Below are 22,366 nucleotides of genomic sequence, written 5' to 3' on the forward strand. Positions count from 1 at the left end.
ATATTCATAGCAAAGTAAAAAAAAATCCTTATATTTTATACTATATTTGTTGAGAAGTACTGGAAATAAAACATGGACAACGGGGATGAGCAGAAGGCATAAAGGTTATGCCACTGGACTTGCAAGTAGTTGATATCGGTTTGAGTCCCAGACCCAGAGGCATAAAACTCACACTGGGCATGTGTGTGTGCGTGCCCAAGATTCCAAGAGGAGAATGGAGGAGAAAGGACTGTGGCATGGCCATCCCCTTTGGGGGTAATTTCTTGCCTTCTGTCTTCTTGTCTCTCTCTGTCTCTCTGGCGAGTACGTGTGCCCTATAGCAAAAATCTCTCTTTAAAAAAAAGAAAAAAAAATGTACAACTGAACATAAGCTTTCCTTCTGAAAATATCTTTTTTAGAAACTGTATAAATAGGAAGTGAGATTTAAGAAAATGTATAGACTATAGAAAGTAATGAATGGGCCAGCTAGTAGTGATAAAGCAGCTGGGTTTCATATGACCAACTGTGCAGTTTGAGTACTGGACCTGGTGGCTTGAAAAACAGGCTGTATGTGTGTGGATGTATGTGCAGACCCCAAATTCCAAGAAATGAATGGAGAAGGAATTGCAGAGTGACCATGCATCATGGTGGGGGGGGAGGTAATTCTTCACTTCTCTCTCTCTGCCTAGTGCATGCACCCTATATCAAAAACAAAACAAAACACACAAAAAACAATGGACAAGTATAGTCAGCTCTCTACATCTTCAGTTTTTGTATCTGCAGCTTCAACCAACTGTGGATAGAAAATATTCATCAATAAATAATCACAATACAACACTAAAAATAATACAAATAATATAGTAAAGCAACTCTACATAGCATTTACATTGTGTTAGGTAATGTAAGTAATCTAGAGATGATTTAAAATTGACGTAAGGATGTGCATAAGCTATATGCAAATACTACACCATTTTATACAAGGAACTTGAGCATTCATAGATTTTGGAATCCACAGGGCATTAAAGAATCATTCTACAGAGGATACTGGGGTAGGGGGACAACTGTAGTAATTAATAGAGTAGAAACAGTCAGAATGCAAAGTATCTGCAAAAGATAGAATCGAGAGCTTAGAAAACCTGTCACTGCCACAGCACCCCAACAAGTGTGAAGAATAGGAGGTATCAGAAACTTTTGAAGGCAGATGTGTGGATGGTGCTGTAAACAGAACTGACTGAAAGTTGGATTTATCAAACCCTTCTCTTAGTCTGCACAGCCAGGTTCCCTTCCCTCCCACTCACCCCCTAAAGACCAAAGGCTTATTCTCCAGAGAGGGTGACCAAGAGATCTCAGACCACCAGAAGCACAGCTAAGGGTAAAGGTAAGTACCATCAGAAAACAGAAGGATTAAATAATTTAAAAAGCTGCTTCCTAAACAACGAAACTCCAGTCACCTTCAAGTGAGGTACCAGGAGCCTGTGACCAGTTCATTATGCCTCTTCAGGAAGACTAGGATATTCCCCTCTGGAGACATTGACCAGATCAGAGGAAAATGTATCCTCCTCCCAATTATCTGGTCTCTCCCCAGCTGTCCTATAAAAGACATCAGTCAAGTAGCTTTGCTACTGTACTTAGAGCTTTCAGGCAGCTTTGCAATGTCTTCCTCTTAATGATAATCAAATAATAATGATTAAAAATAAAATATTTTAAGAAAGTATTCAGTATAGAAAAAAAATCAAATACAAGAAAAAAATCTTAAAAAACAGTGAAAGTACAGGACATTTTTTCAGAAGTAATATCTTAAGAGATATAAGAGAAAATGCTATGACCAAAGAAAAAGAAAAGGAAGCTATAAAAAGAACAAAGTGCTTAGGAACTAGAAATGTTGACAAAAATAAACATTATAGTAGAAGGGTTAGAAAATAAGTTGAGGGGGGTCAGGAGCTAGCACAATGATTATGTCACTGGACTTCCACATAATTGACTACGATTTGAATCCTAGACCCAGTGGCTTAAAATTCATGCCAGCCATGTGTGCAGGCCCACCCAAAATCCTGAGTGGAGAACGGAGAAGAAGTTATTGTGGCATGGCAATCCCCCTAGGGGGTGATTTCTCTCTTTCTGTCTCTGTCTCTCTGGTGAGTACATGTGCCCTATCACACAAATCTCTCTCTAAAAAAAAAGAAAAAGAAAAAAAAAGTTGAGAAAATCTCAAGTAGAACTAAAAGAGAGAGTAGAGAAAAATTATGATGGAAGAACTCTCTATTAAAATATGAAACAAACTAGAAAATCAGGGAAAAAAGAGAAAAATATAGGGCGTTAAGTTATCAAAGACAAAAATCAATAAATTTCAAAAACAGAAGTGATGGTCCTTTACAACAAATGCTTAAGAAGCCAACTATGATAAACAAAGAGATCCACACTGAGGCACATGATGTCAAAATGCCAAAATACTGAAAGAAGAAAAGTTCTCAAAATATTAGAGTCCATTAAAACACGAAGGTAATATTAAACAAAGAGATCCACACTGAGGCACATGATGTCAAAATGCCAAAATACTGAAAGAAGAAAAGTTCTCAAAATATTAGAGTCCATTAAAACACAAAGGTAATATTCAAAGCCAAAAACATCATCGACCACTGTGGTGCTAGAACTAGAAGACTAGGAAGTAATACCTTTACATATCTGAAGGAAAAGTTTTCCTATTTTGAATACTGTACCCAGCCAAACTATAATTATACATGAATCTAGAATAAAGACATTTTCAAGCTTGCAAAATCCTAAAACATTAACCTTTATCTGGAAGCGCAGGACCATGCCTTTACTTACACTGGCTTTTACATATATTATAAAGTGAGTGTCAGAGCTGGGAGGCATTTCCCTCTTCTCCATTCCTCACTTTTTACTGAAGGAACTAGCCTTCCCTAGTTCACCCTATAAGGTCTAGGTTTTTGTTTTTGTTTAGTTTTTAGGATTTTTTGTTTGGTTCTGTTTTTGTTTGTTTTATGGCTTTTGACATGTGTACAAGCCAGAGACTGATAGAGGTAGTGTGAGGGGAAAGTGAGAAATCACCACCAGAGAGGCTGGACATGCTGTGGTCTCTTCTCCTCCATTCCCCTCCCCTCTCAGGATTTTGGATATGTGTCCAGAGTGATTTTCAAGCTGCTGGGTCCAGAGTTCGAACTACAGTCCGTAACGTGAGATCTGGCACCTTAACCACCATGCCACCTCTTGGCCCCCAATTGTGTAAGGTTTAGTTTTAAGCCATTTCCACCACCCCCCGCAAAAGGGTTTTCTGTTCCTGCCAGCAGAATACATTCTCTTCCTCTGGGTACTCATGGATCTCTTAACCTCACTCCCTACTTCTATTTTAGTTTTTACAACCATGACTTCTCCCTCTAAATAAATAGTTGAATCTTCCTGCTGGCAGCAGACCTGCTCACTCCTTGACTCTGTCTTTGTAATCCCTCCCACTCACCAACTATGCCAAGTATAATTTCTTTAACATAGTGGACATTCAATAATGAGGCAACAATGGGCTCAAAATTTATTGTCAATTCATTCTACTAAGAATGTTGCACTGAACATATTTTGTCTCTGCTTCAATCCCTACCACATCCAAATTTTCCCACTCAGAGTCTCTGTAAATAAGGCAAAAGACATAATTTTTGAAGAGAGAGAAAAAAATCATTCTTTTGATTAACAAAAAAAGTATGATCATACGACCCAGCAGTTTCACTCCCAGGAATATACAGAGAAATGAAAGCATACACCCATGCAAAAACACGTGCACCAATGTCCATAACAGCATTACTTACAGTATCTAAGAAGTAGGAACACCCAGAAGTCTACTTACTGATAAATGAATAAGTAAAATGTGACATATACAAAGAAATTTTATTTGTCAATAGAGAAGTACTGGCATATGCGATAGCATGAATTAACATGAAAAGCATTATGTAGGTGAAAGAAAATAACCTATAGTCACAAAGGACTGTCATATGATCCCCTTTATATGTAATACTCTAGACAGGAAAATCTAGAGAGACAGAAAGTTGAATAGTGTTTTCCTAGGGCTGAGGGACATTGAGGGGAAATGGGAAGTGACTAATAATAGGCTTGGGGATTCTTTAGTAGGAAATGAAAATCATCTAAAAACCATTGAATTAAACACTGTAAATGAGTGCATTATATCTCAGTAAAGTTGTTTTTAAAGGAAAGATCAATGTGGGAATAAATTAACTTTATATATTGTCTTTAGTATCAAAAAGCACCCACTTAAAGACACAGGATTCGCAATGTAAGCCAACAGAGAACAAGATCAAAGCACACATTTGGGAAGAGAAAACACCAAAGTGAAAAACAAGGTCATGCCAGTTGATATTCATTTGCCTCAGAAGTAATATATAATCTGTTCCCTGTAGAGTTTACTCGTGAAAGAGAAGCCACAGAAAAGTGGTAATGAAGAGCACTGGATTTTATGGGCAGTACAGAATGCCTTGTTACATAATGCTTTTTTTTTTTTTTAGGTCACTTAATTTCAAAAGGCAGTGTCTCTAGTTTCACTACTCGCCAATTACCTTATTGTGTAAAGGTATTATTAAGACAATTGGCAGATAATTTTATATTAATATTTGACCAGGATCTGAAAGCACGACCCGGGTCTGTTCTAGGCATCTGCACAGACTTTTTACACGTGATCTGTCGGGTGAGTGAGTAAAAGCGCCAGCTTGGAAAGTCTTTCTGTTGGGCAGAGGCTATGATGGTTACAAAATAAATGCAGAAAATAGTTGATTCTACCAAAAAGGATGTGCAAAGTGTTTGAAAAGATTTAAAGCTGAATGACAAATTCATACATTTTTAAACCAAAAGTTTCGTTTTTGAAATAGGTCCCACAAAGTCATGATGATATGCTGGCAAAGGGGAATATTTAAAAATAACCTAGACAAGAAGTAGTCATCTACCCCCGTCTTCTGCCTTCTTTCTTCAAGGATGTTGGAATTAACAATCCAGATCTACCAAAGCATAATTTTAATACAAAGTAAACATCAATCCTAATCTTTCCATCTTCTTTCAGAATATATTCAAATTCTCACTTAGCCCTAGTGTAACTCATTTGAATATAAAGGTTTTAGAATTTGACATAACTTTAAAGAAGTGAATGTCAATAAATTACTGGGTTGCCAGAAAAGTTATGACACATTTTTGTATGTAAAAAAAAAAAAAATATGCTATGACTTCTCGGACAACCCAGTATTTTCACTAAACAAAGTAAAGAGTCCTTCGCTGATGCCTTTGTTTTAAATTCTCTTCTCTTTTCTTCTCTTTTTTTTCCTTCTTTTTGTTTTAAATTCTCTTTTGTCTTCTACATCAGCTGTAACTCTCAGCTTTTTAGGCTGTATGACAAGTAACATGAGCCTGGTTTGATTTACCCCCAATATTTTGATCCATGCTAGATATTTAAAAGATATTTAAAAGTTCCCTGCAGCTCTGTCTCTGTAACTAAAGACTTTGAAAACCAAACCTACCATATATTCATTTGCCTGATGATAGGATATTTGTCTGAGAAACTGTTTTATTTGGGTGTGTGAAAATTACATGAATAAATTAGCTATAAATAATTTTATTTCTGGAATACAAACTGTTATTTTTATTTCTTGACATTTCTTTACACCTGAGAGCAAAACACAGAATGTAGAACTCCAATTCTCCACGCACCATGTATTGACAACAGTGCGCCTTGTGGCAACTGACTTGACTCACTGCTACGTGCATTATTTGAGGCCCTTTGTTACTTAGCTGCAACTTCATAACGTTTTAGATGGCTAACTCTCCTGGAGCAGGTTAGTTGCTGGCAACCGGGCCACACCTTGTTTTGCAGTTTCCACTGTTGCAAAACCCTCCCTGCTCTTGCTGTTTATGAGCTGTCTCACTGTTAAGACTGTCAGACCTGGGGACGATTCCTCTGCCAGCTGAGGTGAGAACACTGTTTTGATATATAGAAATACTGCTTTTTAGAAGTCGAGGTCTCCTGGCAGTTGTTCCGTGAAGTACCACGGCAGCTGCACTAGAGGTCATGAATATTACATAAGGGCTGCCCATGCATCCAAACCAGAACCTCCAAACCACGATTCCCATAGCAACACACATAGATTTTACTCATTGCAGAGAGGGAGCAGCCAGCAGAAATGTTGTGATGCTACCCTGATTTTTTTCCAGCAAAATCAACATCGAGCTCATTCTTTTTCAAAGCCGCGATTTTTTCCAAAAGAAAACCAAGAACCATTTCACATTATGTTCATGAGGAAGGAACCGAGTATCCCACAAAACAAGGTGCCTCCACCTTGGACAGCAATGTATGTTTTAAAAATAGCTGTTATTCAAATGACTGCATGGGAAAAGAACTCAAATCATTACAACCAGTGAAATGAAATGGGCCGAGATAAATTCTTTTATATAGTTCATATCTGATTTTCCAGTTTTCCTTCCATATATCCATACTTCATTATGATGAGGTGGAGAAGCAAGTGTTTTGAGGGAAGGAACTTTTTTAATAAGTAAAATCCTTTGTTGCTTTATTTTTGAAAACCAGAAAGTAATCCATTTTCCAAATAATTGGAAGACACTATTATAAAGCATTTGTGGAGTAATAGCAGGGAAAAGATAGTTCAAGTCTAAGAAAATAAACATTAGCCAGAAAGTTCGTTTTTTTTTTTAGCAGAGATATGGTTTACAAGGAAAATTAAGTACAATGTTCTGATATTAGATGCAGTTTTTTGTCTTTGTATATTCAGAAATGCTTTTGCATGTGTCTAAATAAGCCATCCATCCATGAAAATAAGTTTCTTGGATTATAAAACAATGTAAAAGTAGAGACCTCTCTTCTATGTTTTGGTTCTTTTTTTCCACCCAGAGAAGAAAATACACTCTATTTCTTGGGCCTCTTCTCGACCAGACAACAGAATTCTTTCATGGACCAAACACAGGCTTCAAAAGAAACTACTACCAGTGGTCAACCACGGGCATGGCACAGTTTAGAAAGATCTTGGCAGGATTAGAAATGGTCTTACCTTTGCTTTCTCCAGCTGTGCCTGGGCCTGCCGCTCAGCTTCTCTACGCACTGCCTCCCGGTCTTCCTCCAGAGATACATCTGAATCGGATGGACGGCTGGTGTAGGAGTCTGCCGAACCCTGGGGAAGAAAATGTATGTTTGAAAACAGATTCAGTTGGAGATGTTTGCACTGGAAACCTCTCTTGAGTTTTAGCTTCCTGCACTGTGCTATCTATTCCTGAAAAGAGGAGAAAACAATCCATTTTGCAGCAAGCCACCTAGAAAGTCATGCTCTGGTTTGCAGACCATTCACTACAACAGTTGTGTCTCCTGAGTGACCACTCCTTCCTAAGCTTTATGCAGCATTTAAAAAATGATCCTTTCTAGAAGCCAGAACCAGCTCCCTTATAATTAAACCGGCTTGGTGGTGCAGTGCCGGGCTGAAGGGCATCCGTGGGTTTCAAGGATAGCTTCAAGAACAATCTACATACTAAGGCAAGTATTTACGATGAGGAAGACAGTAAGCCTAACCCAGACACAGAAGTCTGAAGAGTTTTAAACTTGAACTCTCTAAAATGCCACTCACTACCATGATAAAACTCCCACTTTAATCTTAAGAATCCTCTCATACCTTGTGATACACCTGACACCTTCTCTGACAAAACGGTAAGTCCCCAGCAGCTAGTTATGCTCCATTTTTCAGCAACACACGTTAAATACCTTTACAAAGATATTTAATAAAAGCTCCCTACAGAAAACACCTGCTGGGATAGCTTATCTAGCAGTAAATCAAGACGCAGGAAACAGAGCTCAAAAAATGATAGGGCTCTCCCTAGCTCCCTCTCTTGCAAACATGACCATATTAACTAAATCAAACCACCCTCTCTGCCTGCACGCTGCAACAACAGAAAAGCAGAGACAAAACAACATCTCCCCCAAAGGAAAGCCCTTGTGCTTACACAGATATCAGAATTCTTCAGCCTTCCTCCCTTGGCTCTTTTCAGAAGCCTGATCCAGGTGGCCTTCATTAGCTAGACGGCGCCTTTATCATCCGCAGCTGCAGCCCCCGGCACAGATCGTCAGTGCGCGCTGAGCCCTGGAGAACCCCCGCTCCGTCCCTATCCATGCTCCGGCAAGCCCCTCTTCTCCGTCCCTTTCGTTCTTTGGGGCTTTCACTCTCTGCCCAGGAGGACTCCCATCCAAGGAGGTTCTTCTTATTTCCCACTCCAGCGGGGGAAAAAACAGGCACTTGAATGCTTTATATTGCTTTAAAAATCAAGCGCACTTCAAGTAGAAAGAGGGGCATCAACTCGTTCTAAACTTAATGCCTCTTACAACCCCAAATATTCTCTTGTCTGCTGTAGGATTGCTAAAGGAAATTCGTTGTAAGAGAGCCTTAAAAAACAAATCAACCAACCTAGTTTTTTTTTTTTTTTTTTTAAAGAAACCTATGCACCCATATTTGCAAGTGCAAAGTTCAAGCCTTATCTTTAGCGATCTGGAGGGGGAGGGGGGAGGATGTACTCGCACTGGGCATGCTCCATATGTAGCCTTTTTACGCAGTTGCTCACATCACACTGTTGGTCTATGTCAAATTGCCATTTTACATCCGAAGTGTAAACAGCTGGCAAGGTCCTGTTGGTTCTATGGTAACTGTACACATCAGGTATGTTTGTCAGGCTTCTGTTTTTCAGATGAAACATTTCCTCAAAAACAAAATAGGTAATCCTTTCATTTAATAATCCCTTTCCTTTACCTGCTATGGAAAGTCAATCCTATACCATAAGGCAATTCACAGATACTAAATATTATATACCGTATCGATGGAAAAATCAAATCATGCTCATCCATCCTAATGCTGATCAGTTGCTGCTTGTGACTTTCCAAACAAGACACAAAAGAGAGGCTTGGCCGTTGAAGGAGGACATGAAAGTGATCACAGCTCTATAGAGCAGTGAGTTTAACGGAGCTCAAAATGACTTTGAACTGCTTCTCCAGCTGAGAAACTACCACTTGACATAAAGCCACTGGAATAAAAAACAGTGTGAATTGTTAATAACAATACTTAGGAAGAAATGTCAAAACGCAGTTGATATATTCATTCCAGTTACGCTTCACAGAATAAACTGAGTCCTAACTCTTGTAGATAAGGAGGCTGGGGGTTTCAGAAAGATGATGAAGTTATTCATTTCCTGCGTCAATGGAGTTACATTTTAAAAGCTGATTTGTGAGCACAAAATTTGATCACTGTATTCTAAATTGCATTTATTTGAGTATGGTGAGAGATTATTTTGTAGTCTCATGCACATGAAACCCAGGTGTCCACAAGGCAGCCACATTCCTTTTCTCCTTCCTCCCTCACACTTGTGGACCCTGGGTTAGTTTCAGTCTTCATGACTTAAACGCTAGCAAATAAATACACAGAATAGGGACTTCAGAATCAGTGTGAGAAATACACTTACCCCAACTGTGGTTTTATGCCACCAGTCAATAAATAGGTTACTTTTATTGCTATGAAGTAAATATTAAGGATCCTCAGAAATGAGTCGAAAATACGCATCATGAAAAAACTATACAAAGTTTTTAAATGCTTGTACCAAAAACAACCCCTCACATTTTAATTCCATTTTCCATGAATTTCTGGAAGCCCCTCATACAATCCATGGGAATAGGAATGTGTCGCAATGTTTTGTCCAAGCAGAATTTACCAGGGAGAAATCCATCTTTCAACACAGGCACATGCGCTAGGGGATTCCCAATCTTCCCACAGGGCTTCTCACAGCAACAGTGGCAAGGTGGAAAATTACACCCCACAAGGGGCTTCAGGCCCCACTGTCACCAGTGTTGGCCTTTTAGACCCAATCACTCGGCTAAAGTTTCAGGTCACACCTCAGTGAGATATAAAGCTTCTGTCATTAAGAATCCCATAATGATAGGAAGTGCATGATGAGAGGAAGAGTATAACGTTCGCATTTCATTTTGTGTGATCTCATTCCTTTTTAAAGGAAATAAAATTTAAAAGTCCTTTACTAATAATCACAGGCAGCCTTCACGTTGCATCGTCATTTTCCACCTGCTTTAAGGTTTAGGTAATTATGCAGTTAAGAAAATCTCTTCATTGACTTTTAGCAATGATCTTTTGAATACTTGCAACAACTTATTCTTCACCTCTGATCATTTTATGATAGGCGACATGACCATGAACTGAGCTTTACAATAGTTTTTATTAGGTTATCGGAAAAGTCGTGATGTGTTCTCACATAGAAAAACAGAAAACTATGTCATGACTTTTCGGATGACCCAATAGAGCCAGATTATGTTCATTCCTTACACGTGTAATAGTATATAGTTACATTAGAGATTAAATTTTCATTATAAAATATAAATGTTACATGTGTCCATTGCCAAAAAAAAGGACAAATAACCATCACCTTAAATTCTCCCACTGAGGGGCCAGGTGGTGGTGCAGTGGCAATGTGACTTAAACCCACATGGGAGAGGTTCTGGATTGGTGACCTGGCACCTTCCTGAGCCTACTGGGCACCTATGTTCCTGTAATCTGGGCCAGCTGAGACTAGGGGTAAAACTTGATATGAAGATGCTATTGGGGGAACCAGCAGTTAGCGTAATGGCTATGTCGCTGGACTCCCACGTAGTCGACCGCGGTTCGCGTCCCGGACCCGGTGGCTTAAAACTCACGCCGGGCACGTGTGCGTGCGTGCCCAAGATCCCGGGAGGAGAATGGAGGAGAAGGGATTGCGGCGTGACCGCAATTAGCGTAATGGCTATGTCGATGGACTCCCATGTAGTTGACCGCGGTTCGAGTTCCGGACCTGGTGGCTTAATCTCACGCTGGGTGTGTGTGCCTGTGTGCCCAAGATCCCGAGAGGAGAATGGAGGAGAAGGGATTGTAGTGTGTCCATCCCCCTTGGGGGGGCGGTGATTTCTCTCTTTCTGTCTCTCTGTCTTTCTGGTGGGCACACATGCACATGCTCTATAGCAGAAAAAATTCTCCAAAAAAAATAAAGAAAAAAAGATGCTATTGAAATGCCTCTCTCTGCCTGTCTCTCTCTCATGGAAGAAATACATAAAAATGGACCTTAAAAAAATATTAGTCTATAAAAAAAATTTCCAACCCAAAGATAGACAGTGTCAAGATGTAGCATATTTTAGTTCCCAGAGTTGTTGCACTGAAAGTCACCCTTCTGACATATGCATTACGATTCCTCTCCTTCCTTCTGGGAGTGTGGATTTATGCAGTTAGAAGTGATATATCTAATTAAGCCTTTGCCTTTGGCACCATATGGACTCTCTGGATCATCGTGCCTCAAGTAGTCATCAGTCAGAAACAGCTGGCAGTCATCGCCAGAACTCCAGAAGAGGTCCATTCCCAGGTGTCCCCTTGATCTCTCCGGTTCCTATAATGGGATTACTTGGTCTTCTGCATTATTTTAGTAAATCCATCACATTTTCAGCTACCCATAATTCCTTTCCTCTATCTTAATATTCACAGTCCTAATTATATAATTCCAAAATGGAACTTACACCCAATGCCTATTAAAAGTTTATACCAGGATCTTCTACTTTTATGCTTAGAACTCTAAATATGTGTTTCTGGGGGGACCAGCAGTTGGTGTAATAGCTATGTCGCTGGACTCCCATGTAGCTGACCACAGTTCGAGTCCTGGGCCCGGTGGCTTAAAATTCACACCAGTCACGTGTGGGTGCATGCCCAAGATCCTGAGAGGAGATTGGAGGAGAAGGGATTGTGATGTGGCCATCCCCCCTGAGGGGTAATTTCTCACTTTCTGTCTCTCTCTGTCCTTTTGGCAAGCCTACATGCCCTATAGCAAAAACCTCTCAAAACAAAACAAAACTCTAAACGTGTGTTTCTGGTTACAGTAGAATTTAGATTAAGCAGATTAATTTATACATTTATCTACTCTTCAATTTCTTTTCCCACTATTACGTATTTGCATAATAAAGCATCATCCTTCTCCTTAACTTTTTTTTTTTTTTAAACAGAGATTTTTGTTATTGGGTACATGTGCTTACTGGAGAGACAGAGAGATAGAAATCAAGAAATCACTCCCGCCCCTGTGGGACGATGGCCCTATCACAATTCCTTCTCCTCGTTCTCCTCTCAGGATTTTGGGCAAGCAAGCATATGCATCCAGTGTGAGTTTTAAGCCACCAGATATGGGACTCAAACCATGATCAGTCATATGGGACTCCAGCATTGTGACCATTACACCATTTGCTGGTCCCAACATTTTGAAAAATTTGTAAAGTAACTTTTTTATGGGTTTCTCCTTTGATGTTGCACTCTGCTATTTCAGTCATGTATCTTTTCAGTATTTGTTTCCTTGAGCATTCTTGGATTTTCTCTTTCAGAACGCAAACAGTAAAAGTTGTAAGCCTATTTGGGAGTGGCATCTTGGATTCCAAACTGTGTCATCTCTCGCTGTGGAAAATCTTCATGTGAACTATAAAGCAATGGTCTTGAACAAAATCAGTTTCTCACTGTATCCCAAGGCTACCCTGATTCTAGAAAAAGAAAAGAGGTATGTCCTATCTACACCCTTGAGACTTCAAACCATCATCCGATTATCGAATTTTGCCAAGCCCATGGCAAATCTGACTTCAGCTATTTCCCCTGGACCTGCCAGATGACAGACATCATATGGCCTTATAGGCCAGTCCTTCTTACTTTATTTATTTATTTATTTATTTTAGAATAAATGGAATGAGAATTCTGAGGACCAGGACTAAGAGGAAAGGTTTTTATCTTGTATTGTGTGTTGGCTGGGGGAATAATTACTTCATTTCTCATATTGTCATCATCTGTTTTCACAGTTAAGAAGAATTAACTTTTGTTCTGTAAAGCAACTGAGATGTCTTTAAGAAAATTGAATTGCTATCCTCGGCTTTATGAGTTTCTTCATAAACAAAACTATGAACTATTTACTGATAATGAGAAAGCCTGATTCCACGAATTCAAAATTATATAGGGTGTGGAGATGAAGCACATTTTTGTAAATATGGGGTACTTTAGTTTGCAAATGCCATGTAATTACTACTAAAATACACACAGTTATGAAAATCTCAGATATGATTTGCCTAGCATTGGCCTAATGTCAAAATAGGAAGTGATGGCAATACATCTTTGCAAGATCATCCCTGTGTGATACTTTTATGATTATGTAAGTGATAAGATGTTAGCTTTAGTTTTCTCAAAGAAACAGGAAAATGTATACACTTTGGATAGCTATAGAATGTATTGACAAAGAGATTACATTTTATAGAAACAAAAAAAACACACAAATACAAAACTTGGGGCCAGTAGGCAGTGTGGTGGTTAAGGCAGTTGGATCCAACATGGCTAACTATACGGTTTGAGTTCCAAACCCCATGGCCTGAAAAACACACCGGGCACATGTGTACGCATACCCAAAATCCCAAGAGGAGAATGGAGGAGAAGGAATTGCAGTATGGCCATCCTCATTGGAGGTGCTTTCTCACTTTCCCTCTCTCCCTATCTCTGTCTTCTCCAGTTAGTACACACCTCTTATAGCAAAACTTTTCAAATAAAACAACAAAAAAAAACAATGAAACTCCCAAACCATTTACCACTCTGAAACTAATTGCTATTACTACAAACTAAATATTGGGACTAGTCCAGTGAAAACATTAATGCTTCCCTTCTATCATGCTGCTTGATAGTCTATTGAAGGAGACTGCTTTAAAATAAAAAGATAGCAGAAAAATAATTGTAATGAGAAATAATAAAACAGGTTGAGCTAGTAGAATAACAGTGGGAGGGATGATATTTTAGACAGGCTGAGAGATGACAGCCTGAGATGACCTGAAGCTGAAGCTCAAAGGATGAAAAAATAGTTCCGGAATGTGTTGAGAAGATATCTATGCAGAGGAACAGAGTATGCTAAGGCCCTGAGGACCAGAAATGTTCAGCATGTTTGAGGAATTGAAAAGAGTCCAATGTAGCTAACATGCTACATTTTCAGGAAGATGTATTTAAGATTTCTGAATTTCTCCCTGTTTCCTGCTCATTCTGCACAGAGATCCATACTCAAGCAAACCTAGAATATAAATCTGGAATTCTCATGTATTGGGTTGTCAGAAAAGTCATGACACAGTTTTGCACAGAAAAAACATCATGCCTTTTCTAATAACCCAATATATAGAATCGCTTCACAGAAAAACTCCTTCCACGTGTTTGATTTTCTTAATTAGGAATGTCTTTTAATTTATCAGTAAATTCCACGTTATTGGAAACATATCTTCTAAGGAGTTCTTATATGTTCTCCCTCCTAAATCCAGTTCTGTCCTTTTTAGAGGCTGAAGACAATGTAGTTTTAAGACTTTTTATATATTATGCTAATAATTTGGACAATCAATTTATTAGGATGAGGCTGTGTTCATGAATAATTATTGCTAATTTTTAAAGAATGCTTACACTGTGTCAAGCACTATACTGATCCACAATATTACCTAATTTAATCTCCATTTTTACTGCATTATCTGACAAAGGTTATGAAGGTAATCATCAACGGAGTTAGGAGTCAGCATTAAGCTTTCCAAAGTCAAGTTCCATGTGTACATTAGTTCATAATAAAATCTAGAACAAATCTCTACATGCAACTGATACTTCCATGAACCAAAACTATATCTTTTTCTGTTTTTCCAGTCACATGCATTCCCATTTCTAATGGTCATAAGGGTCGTGACAACTTGCAAATTCTTAGCTGTATCTTCAGTAAGCCTGAATTTTCTCTCTCACATTCACACACATACACAACTTCTCACAAATTTCAAATTTTAAATTTCCAAAGGGCACAATGATGGTGCCATGAGGATCTAATGCAGCAGATAATTTCACATTCATTAACGTAATACTGTTTTGTAAAAGAAGAGTCATTAGACTTGGCTGGTACTCTGAAATTTTCCTAACCTCAGAGTATCTTGAAACTGTGAAGCATTCTATTCATTACCTATCTACAACAGAAAGCAGATAAGTAGACTAGGAAAACAATGGAAGTCAAGAAACAGGCTATTTAAATTTTTCTCTCTTCCCTGAAAATGAATAAACTTTGGCAAGCTGGCCTTGAGTAGCCTTGTTGGCAGCTAATCCTGCCTGAAGCTGGCTGAAATTCAAGTGTCTTCTGAGTAACCTTTCATTGCAATAGAACAGTTGCTGAATTTCAGCACTGAAGCTAAAAATTACAAACAGTAGGTTTAAAGCTCAGAGACATGACTAAATGTACGTATTTTTAGGAGTAATATCTCAAAAGACTGTTCTCACCAAATTATTCTTTCATGTGAAAATAAAATGGCTGTTTACACCTTATAGAAAAGCCTCTATCTAATGTTTGCAAAATTTGACATTGTCAAAGAGAACCATTTTTCAAAAGTTAAAATGATTTGGCCTGGCCAGCAGGTGGCATAGTGGTTAGGGCACTGGAATTTCATGTGATAGACCATGGTTCAAGTCCCAAACTTGGTGGTTTACTGTCTTTGTGTCTCTCTCTGGTAAGCTTGCATGCCCTGCAGCAAATTAAAAAAAAAAAAAAAAGGCTAAATTATTTTGAAAAGTTAGATGGCCAAATGTTCATATTATTTTGTGTTTGAATTTCAACCACAGGCTAAATAATTTCTCTTTATAAACTACATTACAACACTGGGTGTCTGTATGTGTGTTTGTGTGTTCTAAGAGTGTACTATTTATTTACAGGAGGCAATAGATAATAAGAACTTTTCATGATAATACATAATTTTTTTTATGACAAACTTTACCTTTCTCACCATCAGAATGAAAATAAAAATGGTAGGCGTGAAGTAGAAAAATGGAACCTGGGAGAGATGGAGTGTCTCAATATGTTGCTGTAAAAAGTTGAATTAAATGGGGAGACAGGAGTGAGTAAAGTGTATGTAGGACACTTTGGGAATAGATGTTCTTGATGGGTATGGATACTGCCAGAAACTCTGCATACACATGACTACGTTTAGTCTTACTACTGAATCATTTGAATCAGCACACCTTCATGGCTTTATTTCTCCCTTCCTAAGAAAGCCTTCCCTTGACTCCATCTTCTTCCAGTTCCTGCTCATTTTTTAAATTCTTCTTTGCAAATTGCCTTAAAAAACTGCCTATCTTCATTTTAAATCTTCCTTTTTGATTCCCTCCTAAACCTGCTTACTTCCACCACAGCTAAAACTGCTCAATGACGTCATCAACAATCTCTTTAGTACCAAATCCAGTGGTTAGTTTTCAGTGCTAATCTTACGTAACTGATGAGTAGTATTTATTGTAGTTGATCACTCCCCATCCTTGATTCATTTTTCTTGACTTCACTTTTCAGAAATCACACTCTCTGGGACCCACATTAGCATAATGGCTATGTCGCTGGATTCCCATGTAGTCAACCACAGTTCAAGTACCAGATCCGGTGGCTTAAAACTCACGCCAGGCGCGTGTGTGTACATGCCCAAGATCCCGAGAGGAGAAAGGAGGAGAAGGGATTGTGGCGTGGCCATCCCCCTGGGGGGTGATTTCTTGCTTTCTTTCTCTCTCTCTCTCTGTCTTTCTGGCGAGTGCATGCGCCTTTAGCAAAAACCTCTCCAAAAAAAGAAAAACAAAGCAAAACACTTAGAAAAAGAAATCACACTCTCCTGGTCTTTCTCTTAATCTGTGAGCTGTTCTTTCAAGTCTCCTTTGTTAGTATCGCCCTTTCCAAACAAGTCTGTAGGATCCTCCTTGGTGTTCCTAAACATTTCCAAATATTACTTAATATGTTCTCATGTCTCTTATTTTAAAAAATCAAAAACACAAATCTGACTGTCCATGGTCTATGGACAATAAACATTTATAATAAGAATAAAACAAAGACTTCAACTTGGAGAAATCCCTGGTGTTTTATCATAAACCTTAATATCAAGTTAATTAACTTCTTGAAAATGTCAACTACAGGTCAGTTGATGAAATAACCACATTGTATAACAAGTAAGTCACCCTATAACAAGTCATTATGCTTACAATGTATATTAGTATCTTTGTTCCAAGGCATTTAAGAGAGATTTTATATTTTGAAAATCTGATTAAAGCTTATTTTCTGTGAAATTCATTTTCCCATTAATTCCATTTCTTCATTCCAGGAACTTAAAAATTCCACTCTTCAGACTGTCAATGACTCATTGACTAGCCAAAGGCAAGCCATGTAAATATTCCCCAAGCCAATTCTCCTGTCTGTAAAGTAAGTACCTTAAAAGAAAGAGTGAGCTTGAAAATTTTATTACAGATGGTTGAAAACACATTGTAAATATGACATATTGTACAAATGTTACTGAGGCTTACTTCTCATGTTCCACCATCTCTGTTCCTGTAGAGACAGAGCTTCAATTCACAGCACAAAATGTGACTGTACCTATAGCTTCTAATAAGACAGAATGTTTAAAAAGCAAGCCAGAATTGGAGGAAGATATTTTCTTGAGCAATTTTGGTAATATTTAAAGGAAATACACCTGGCTAACGACAAATAAAAAAATTCTGGAACATCTTAATGGACTCTTTCTAAATAAGGCCCTGTCAAAAGATGACATATTCAAATATCAGGCCTTTTCTTTAGTAGCAAACCAAACAAATCAATCTTGGCTTCTGCCTTCCAAGGTGAGTTCTACCAGGTAGCTGTGAACAATCAATATACAGACATTAAGGTAGAACCAGCACTGTCTGTGCCCTCCAGGGAACTACACAGCTGTGAAGAAGGACACAGCTGTGAAGAAGGACACAGCTGCAGTCCTTAAAGAGTTTACCCTCTAAAATTTTCTTTGCATAGACACAGGGCATCCTAATTGTTAAGAAAAACAGTAAGAGATAAATAGATATAGACCAAACATATGAATAGAAAATCCACTGAAACAATAACATAGTCATAAGCACTTAGAAAAAGTATTAAATCTTAGCAAAATTAAACACAAAGCCATTTTCCCCATTAGTTCAGTAGTCTTTGCAAAGGGCAATTCACAATGTCAGCAGGTATGAAAATCAAGCTTTCACACCTTATTGATAGTTTTTGACTTTCTTGCTTTGGAAAGACAATTATTTTATTTGTATATAGATGTATTTAGGCTAATAATTTCATTTCTAGAACCAAGCCTAAGAAAACTCTTACATTATGATTCATGTGCTTAGAGACTATTAGACAAAATTAAAAATAGTCATAAAAAGGGCAAAAGGGGGATGTGGAGATTAAAACACTGGATTCCATGTGGCCCATTCAACGTTCAAGTCCTTGACCTGATGGCTTGAACACGCAGGGTGCTTATTTGGCCCCAAATCCTGAGAAGAGACTGGAGAAGGGATTACTGTATGGCCATGCCCCTGCGGGGTAATTTCTCACTTTCCCTTTATCTCTCTTTCTGTCTTTCTCCAGCCAATGCACGTGCCCTATGGCAAAAATATTCATTAAAAAAATGTTATAAAGACTAAAGAACATTATTGGCAAATGGTTTTGATGACTGTATTTGGTAAAATGAAACAAACCAAATGCTGAATCACTCCTATATATACATACATTCATATAAGTAAAAATACTGAGAGTATAACAAAATTTAAAAAGAGATCAATTTTCTTTAAGAAAAAAGTAAAGGTCACTATTTTCTGTAATGTTACCTACTTCGTGTGTAAGTAAAAGTAAAGTTCTCTTCCCTATTGCAATTGATATCTCTAACGGTATACCCCCAAAATATTTTTACTGTGGCAACAAATTTGGCTTACACATATGTATTTCCTCCAATGGGCTGATTTAACCTTGGTAGATTTTTGCATGTAAGGAAGGGAGGCAAAGACTGTCTTTGAAAGACTATGCACATAAAAAGACAAAGCAAAGGCTGAAGCAAAAATCATGTCAAAATAAGAAACAAGAATTAAAAGTACTAAGATATGAAATGTTTATATTAAGTGTTATATTTCCCTGTGAAAAATGTATCAAATGATTAAGTTTCAACCTAAAATACGGGACTTTTCTCAGATGAGCGCTTAAATAATTTGTTGGTACTAGGTTAGGTACTTAAGCAGGCCAAGTGACTCAGTAATTTGGTAGTAAATTATTAATATACTGCTCTAAAAGTCTAACCTTCCAGAAAGATATGACTTTGGTTCAAAGAGATTTAATATGAAAAATAGGCTACCCGATCAGGGATTTGGCTGGAAAAATGCCAGTGGTGTGGAACGTTTAATAATGAAACACCACTGCAAAGCACCCTAGTGACCTAATACAGTTAATGCATCTTTTAAGCAACAATCCCACCTTCAGGAGGTGATTTAAGAACTAGAGACAATCTGGTTCATCTATTGTACATCTATATTTAGAAAAAGGCTGAAAATTTTAGATTATTCAGTTGGCAATGTATCATGGGCCTGTAACATTAACATTCTGAAAAAATCCAGAGTGTAGGCCCAGCCACAGCGGTACGTGCTACTGCTGCAGCTACCAGGTTCCGGGGCTTTTAGCATGGCTTTGATTCCTGGCCTACCCTAAAAGCAGGCTATTGTGGCATGAAGCTATAGTCCCACCTTCTTGAGAGTTAATGCAGGAGGATCTTGACACAATGAGACACTGTTTAAAAAAAAAAAAAAAAAAAAACAAGGGAACCAGCAGTTAGCGTAATGGCTATGTCGCTGGACTCCCACGTAGTCGACCGCGGTTCGTGTCCCGGACCCGGTGGCTTAAAACTCACACCGGGCACCGGGCGCGTGTGCGTGCGTGCCCAAGATCCCGAGAGGAGAATGGAGGAGAAGGGATTGCGGCGTGACCATCCCCCCTGGGGGGTGATTTCTCGCTTTCTCTCTCTATGTCTCTCTCTGTCTGTCTGGCGAGCGCACGCGCCCTACAGTGAAAATCTCTCCAAAAAAAAAAACAAAAAAAAAACCAAATAAACTCACTACACACACACACACACACACACACACACACACACATACCCCTCCTTCCTATACCACATACAAAAAATTCAAACTATGTTAACCATGTTAGGCAGAGCACTGGATAAAGCAAAAGCAATTTATGTAATATTTCCTGTCTCATAAATGATAAGCATCTTTTATTGCAAATATTCAATACATGGAAATAGTGGAGCTTCAGAAAAGTCACGATGCATTTTTTTGCATAGGAAAAAAGTTATGACTTTTCTGATGACCCAATATCTACTCTGTTTTAAGTTTCAAATGTAATGAACTTTAGTGATGGCAAAACATCCATCCACAGGACAGAAATGGCCTGACAGTTCCTATGCTGATCGCTGCCTGTTGAATCTTGCACTGTGGCGCCTGGTAGAGCATGCACCTGCAGTATCCCAGGTGCCGCTGCTATTAAGACACACACTGGGGGCCAGCAGGTGGTGTGGTGGTTAAGGGAGCTGGACTCCCACATGGCCAACCATGGTTCAAGTTCTGGACCTGGTAGCTTGCCTTCTCACTTTCCTTCTCTCTCTTGCTCTTGTGCTCTGTCCCTCTCTAGTCAAAATTAAAATAAATAAACAAATGTTAAATAAAATAATTCTTTAAAATTAAAAAAAAAATACATACATTGTACTAGGGCATTCTAAGCCTAATATACACCCACAGGTCTTCTTGGGGACTAGGACTTAGTGAGCAAGAAGGTGGCTTTTGAGATACGGGAGCTGGGCATGCCTTTTGAACACAGTACTTAAGATAAGCAAATGCTTTAGACCACAAAGAGAATTAAATATGGCAATATCATTCATTATTCCTATCCCTTCTCTGGATAAATACATGGAATTAGTTTTAATGTTTCTTCATCCCCATTACATTTATACCCAACCATTCTCTCAATAAGAATCTATCATATGGACCAGTAAGTAGATAGTATAATGGTTGCGTTGCTAGACTTCCACTTAGTCAACAGTGGTTCGAGTCCTAGATCCAGCAGCTTAAAACTCACTCTGGGAACATACATGCCCAAGATCCCAAGAGAAGAATGGAGGAGAAGAGATTGTGGCATGGTCATCCCCCCAGGAGTGAGTTCTCACTTTGTCTCTCTGTCTCTCCAGTGAGCGCACACTCCCCATAGCAAAATTTCTCAAAAAATAATAAAATAAATAAAAGAATCTATTATATGTCTGGCACTGAAGATATAAGAATATATTAGGACATATAAATATAGAACATATGCTGTCCTCAAGTGGGGTGCAGTACCTAGACCTCTTACCAATTAATGTTTGAAAAACTTCAAGCAGAAAAGCTATATATTTTGCGGGACCAGCAGTTAGCATAATGGCTATGTCGCTGGACTCCCATGTAGTCGATCACGGTTGGTGTCCCCAACGCAGTAGCTTAAAACTCACACCGGGTGTGTGTGCGTGTGTGCCCAAGATCCCGAGAGGAGAAGGGATTGCGGTGTGGCCATCCTCCCTGGGGGGTGATTTCTTGCTTTCTGTCTCTCTGTCTCTCTCTGTCTGTCTGGCAAGCATACGCGCCCTATAGCAAAATCCACTAAAAAAAAAAAAAAAGCTATACATTTTGCTACATAAAATCATAAGCAGAAACCAAATTAGAAAAAATATTTGCCAATGAGAAAAGCTGGTTTCCTTTGTATAGTACTAGATCTAGTAAATGAATAAGATTTATGCTTCAGAAGAAAAGTGAGTGAAGAAAGAGATAGTTACAGAAAAAAATTTACATACAAAAATTTACTAACTTTTACACCTGACATTAAAAGGACAAAATATTAATTCGTATATTTACTGGCCAACATTAAAAGCAAAATCATGCACTGTGGAGGTATACTATCATTCATTGTCCCTTATGGATAAACTGTATCAGTCTTTTAATCCATAATTCCAATTCTGATTCTAGGACTTTAAAATATTTTGGAGGAATTCGACCCGGCGAGGCCCCAGGATCTGTCTGAGCCCCCTGACCTTTGAGCTCCACTTCCGGTCGGTTCAGTACGTTGGCAAGGCCACTACTGTACGCCCCCACCCCCCACCCCCCGACCTAGGAACAAAGCTTGGGTCAATTAGCATGTCAGCCAAGCTGCTTGCTATTTTGCTCCAGAAACTGTGGTAGCCTTGCTGGGAAGTGGTCACAATAGAGGATGGACTGAAGTTCTATCTAGGCAAAAATAATCTTGACCTTTGGAAGGCCCTTCAAGATACATTTAACATAAACTTAAAGATAATCTTTTCTTTACCTTAAATAGGATTAGGCCGAAACTGGCCCAGGACACCCCTGCCCTCACCAAGTGAAATAGACAAATATATTAGGATTCCTTAAATTAAGTTTTAGATCCCTATAAAACT

General features: G+C 38.6%; 1 protein-coding gene across 5 annotated transcripts in view; it reads right to left on the bottom strand.

Moving 5' to 3' along the window:
* CACNB2 (calcium voltage-gated channel auxiliary subunit beta 2) overlaps positions 1-22,366 on the bottom strand; it is a 287,947-nt gene that overhangs the window by 137,534 nt on the left and 128,047 nt on the right. For 2 of the 5 annotated variants that reach the window (XM_006159735.3, XM_006159731.3), the window contains exons 1-2: positions 7,987-8,745; positions 7,047-7,166 (exon numbers count right to left, since the gene is read on the bottom strand). In XM_006159735.3, the coding sequence (XP_006159797.1) occupies positions 7,047-7,166; positions 7,987-8,055 (189 nt within the window). In that variant the 5' untranslated portion in view covers positions 8,056-8,745. Of the gene's footprint in view, positions 1-7,046; positions 7,167-7,986; positions 8,747-22,366 lie in introns of those variants that run through there. The other 3 variants (XM_006159733.3, XM_006159732.3, XM_006159734.3) reach the window with 2 other exon arrangements.

Source organism: Tupaia chinensis, unplaced genomic scaffold (assembly GCF_000334495.1).
Source record: "Tupaia chinensis unplaced genomic scaffold, TupChi_1.0 Scaffold000647_1, whole genome shotgun sequence".
Lineage (NCBI taxonomy): Eukaryota > Metazoa > Chordata > Mammalia > Scandentia > Tupaiidae > Tupaia > Tupaia belangeri.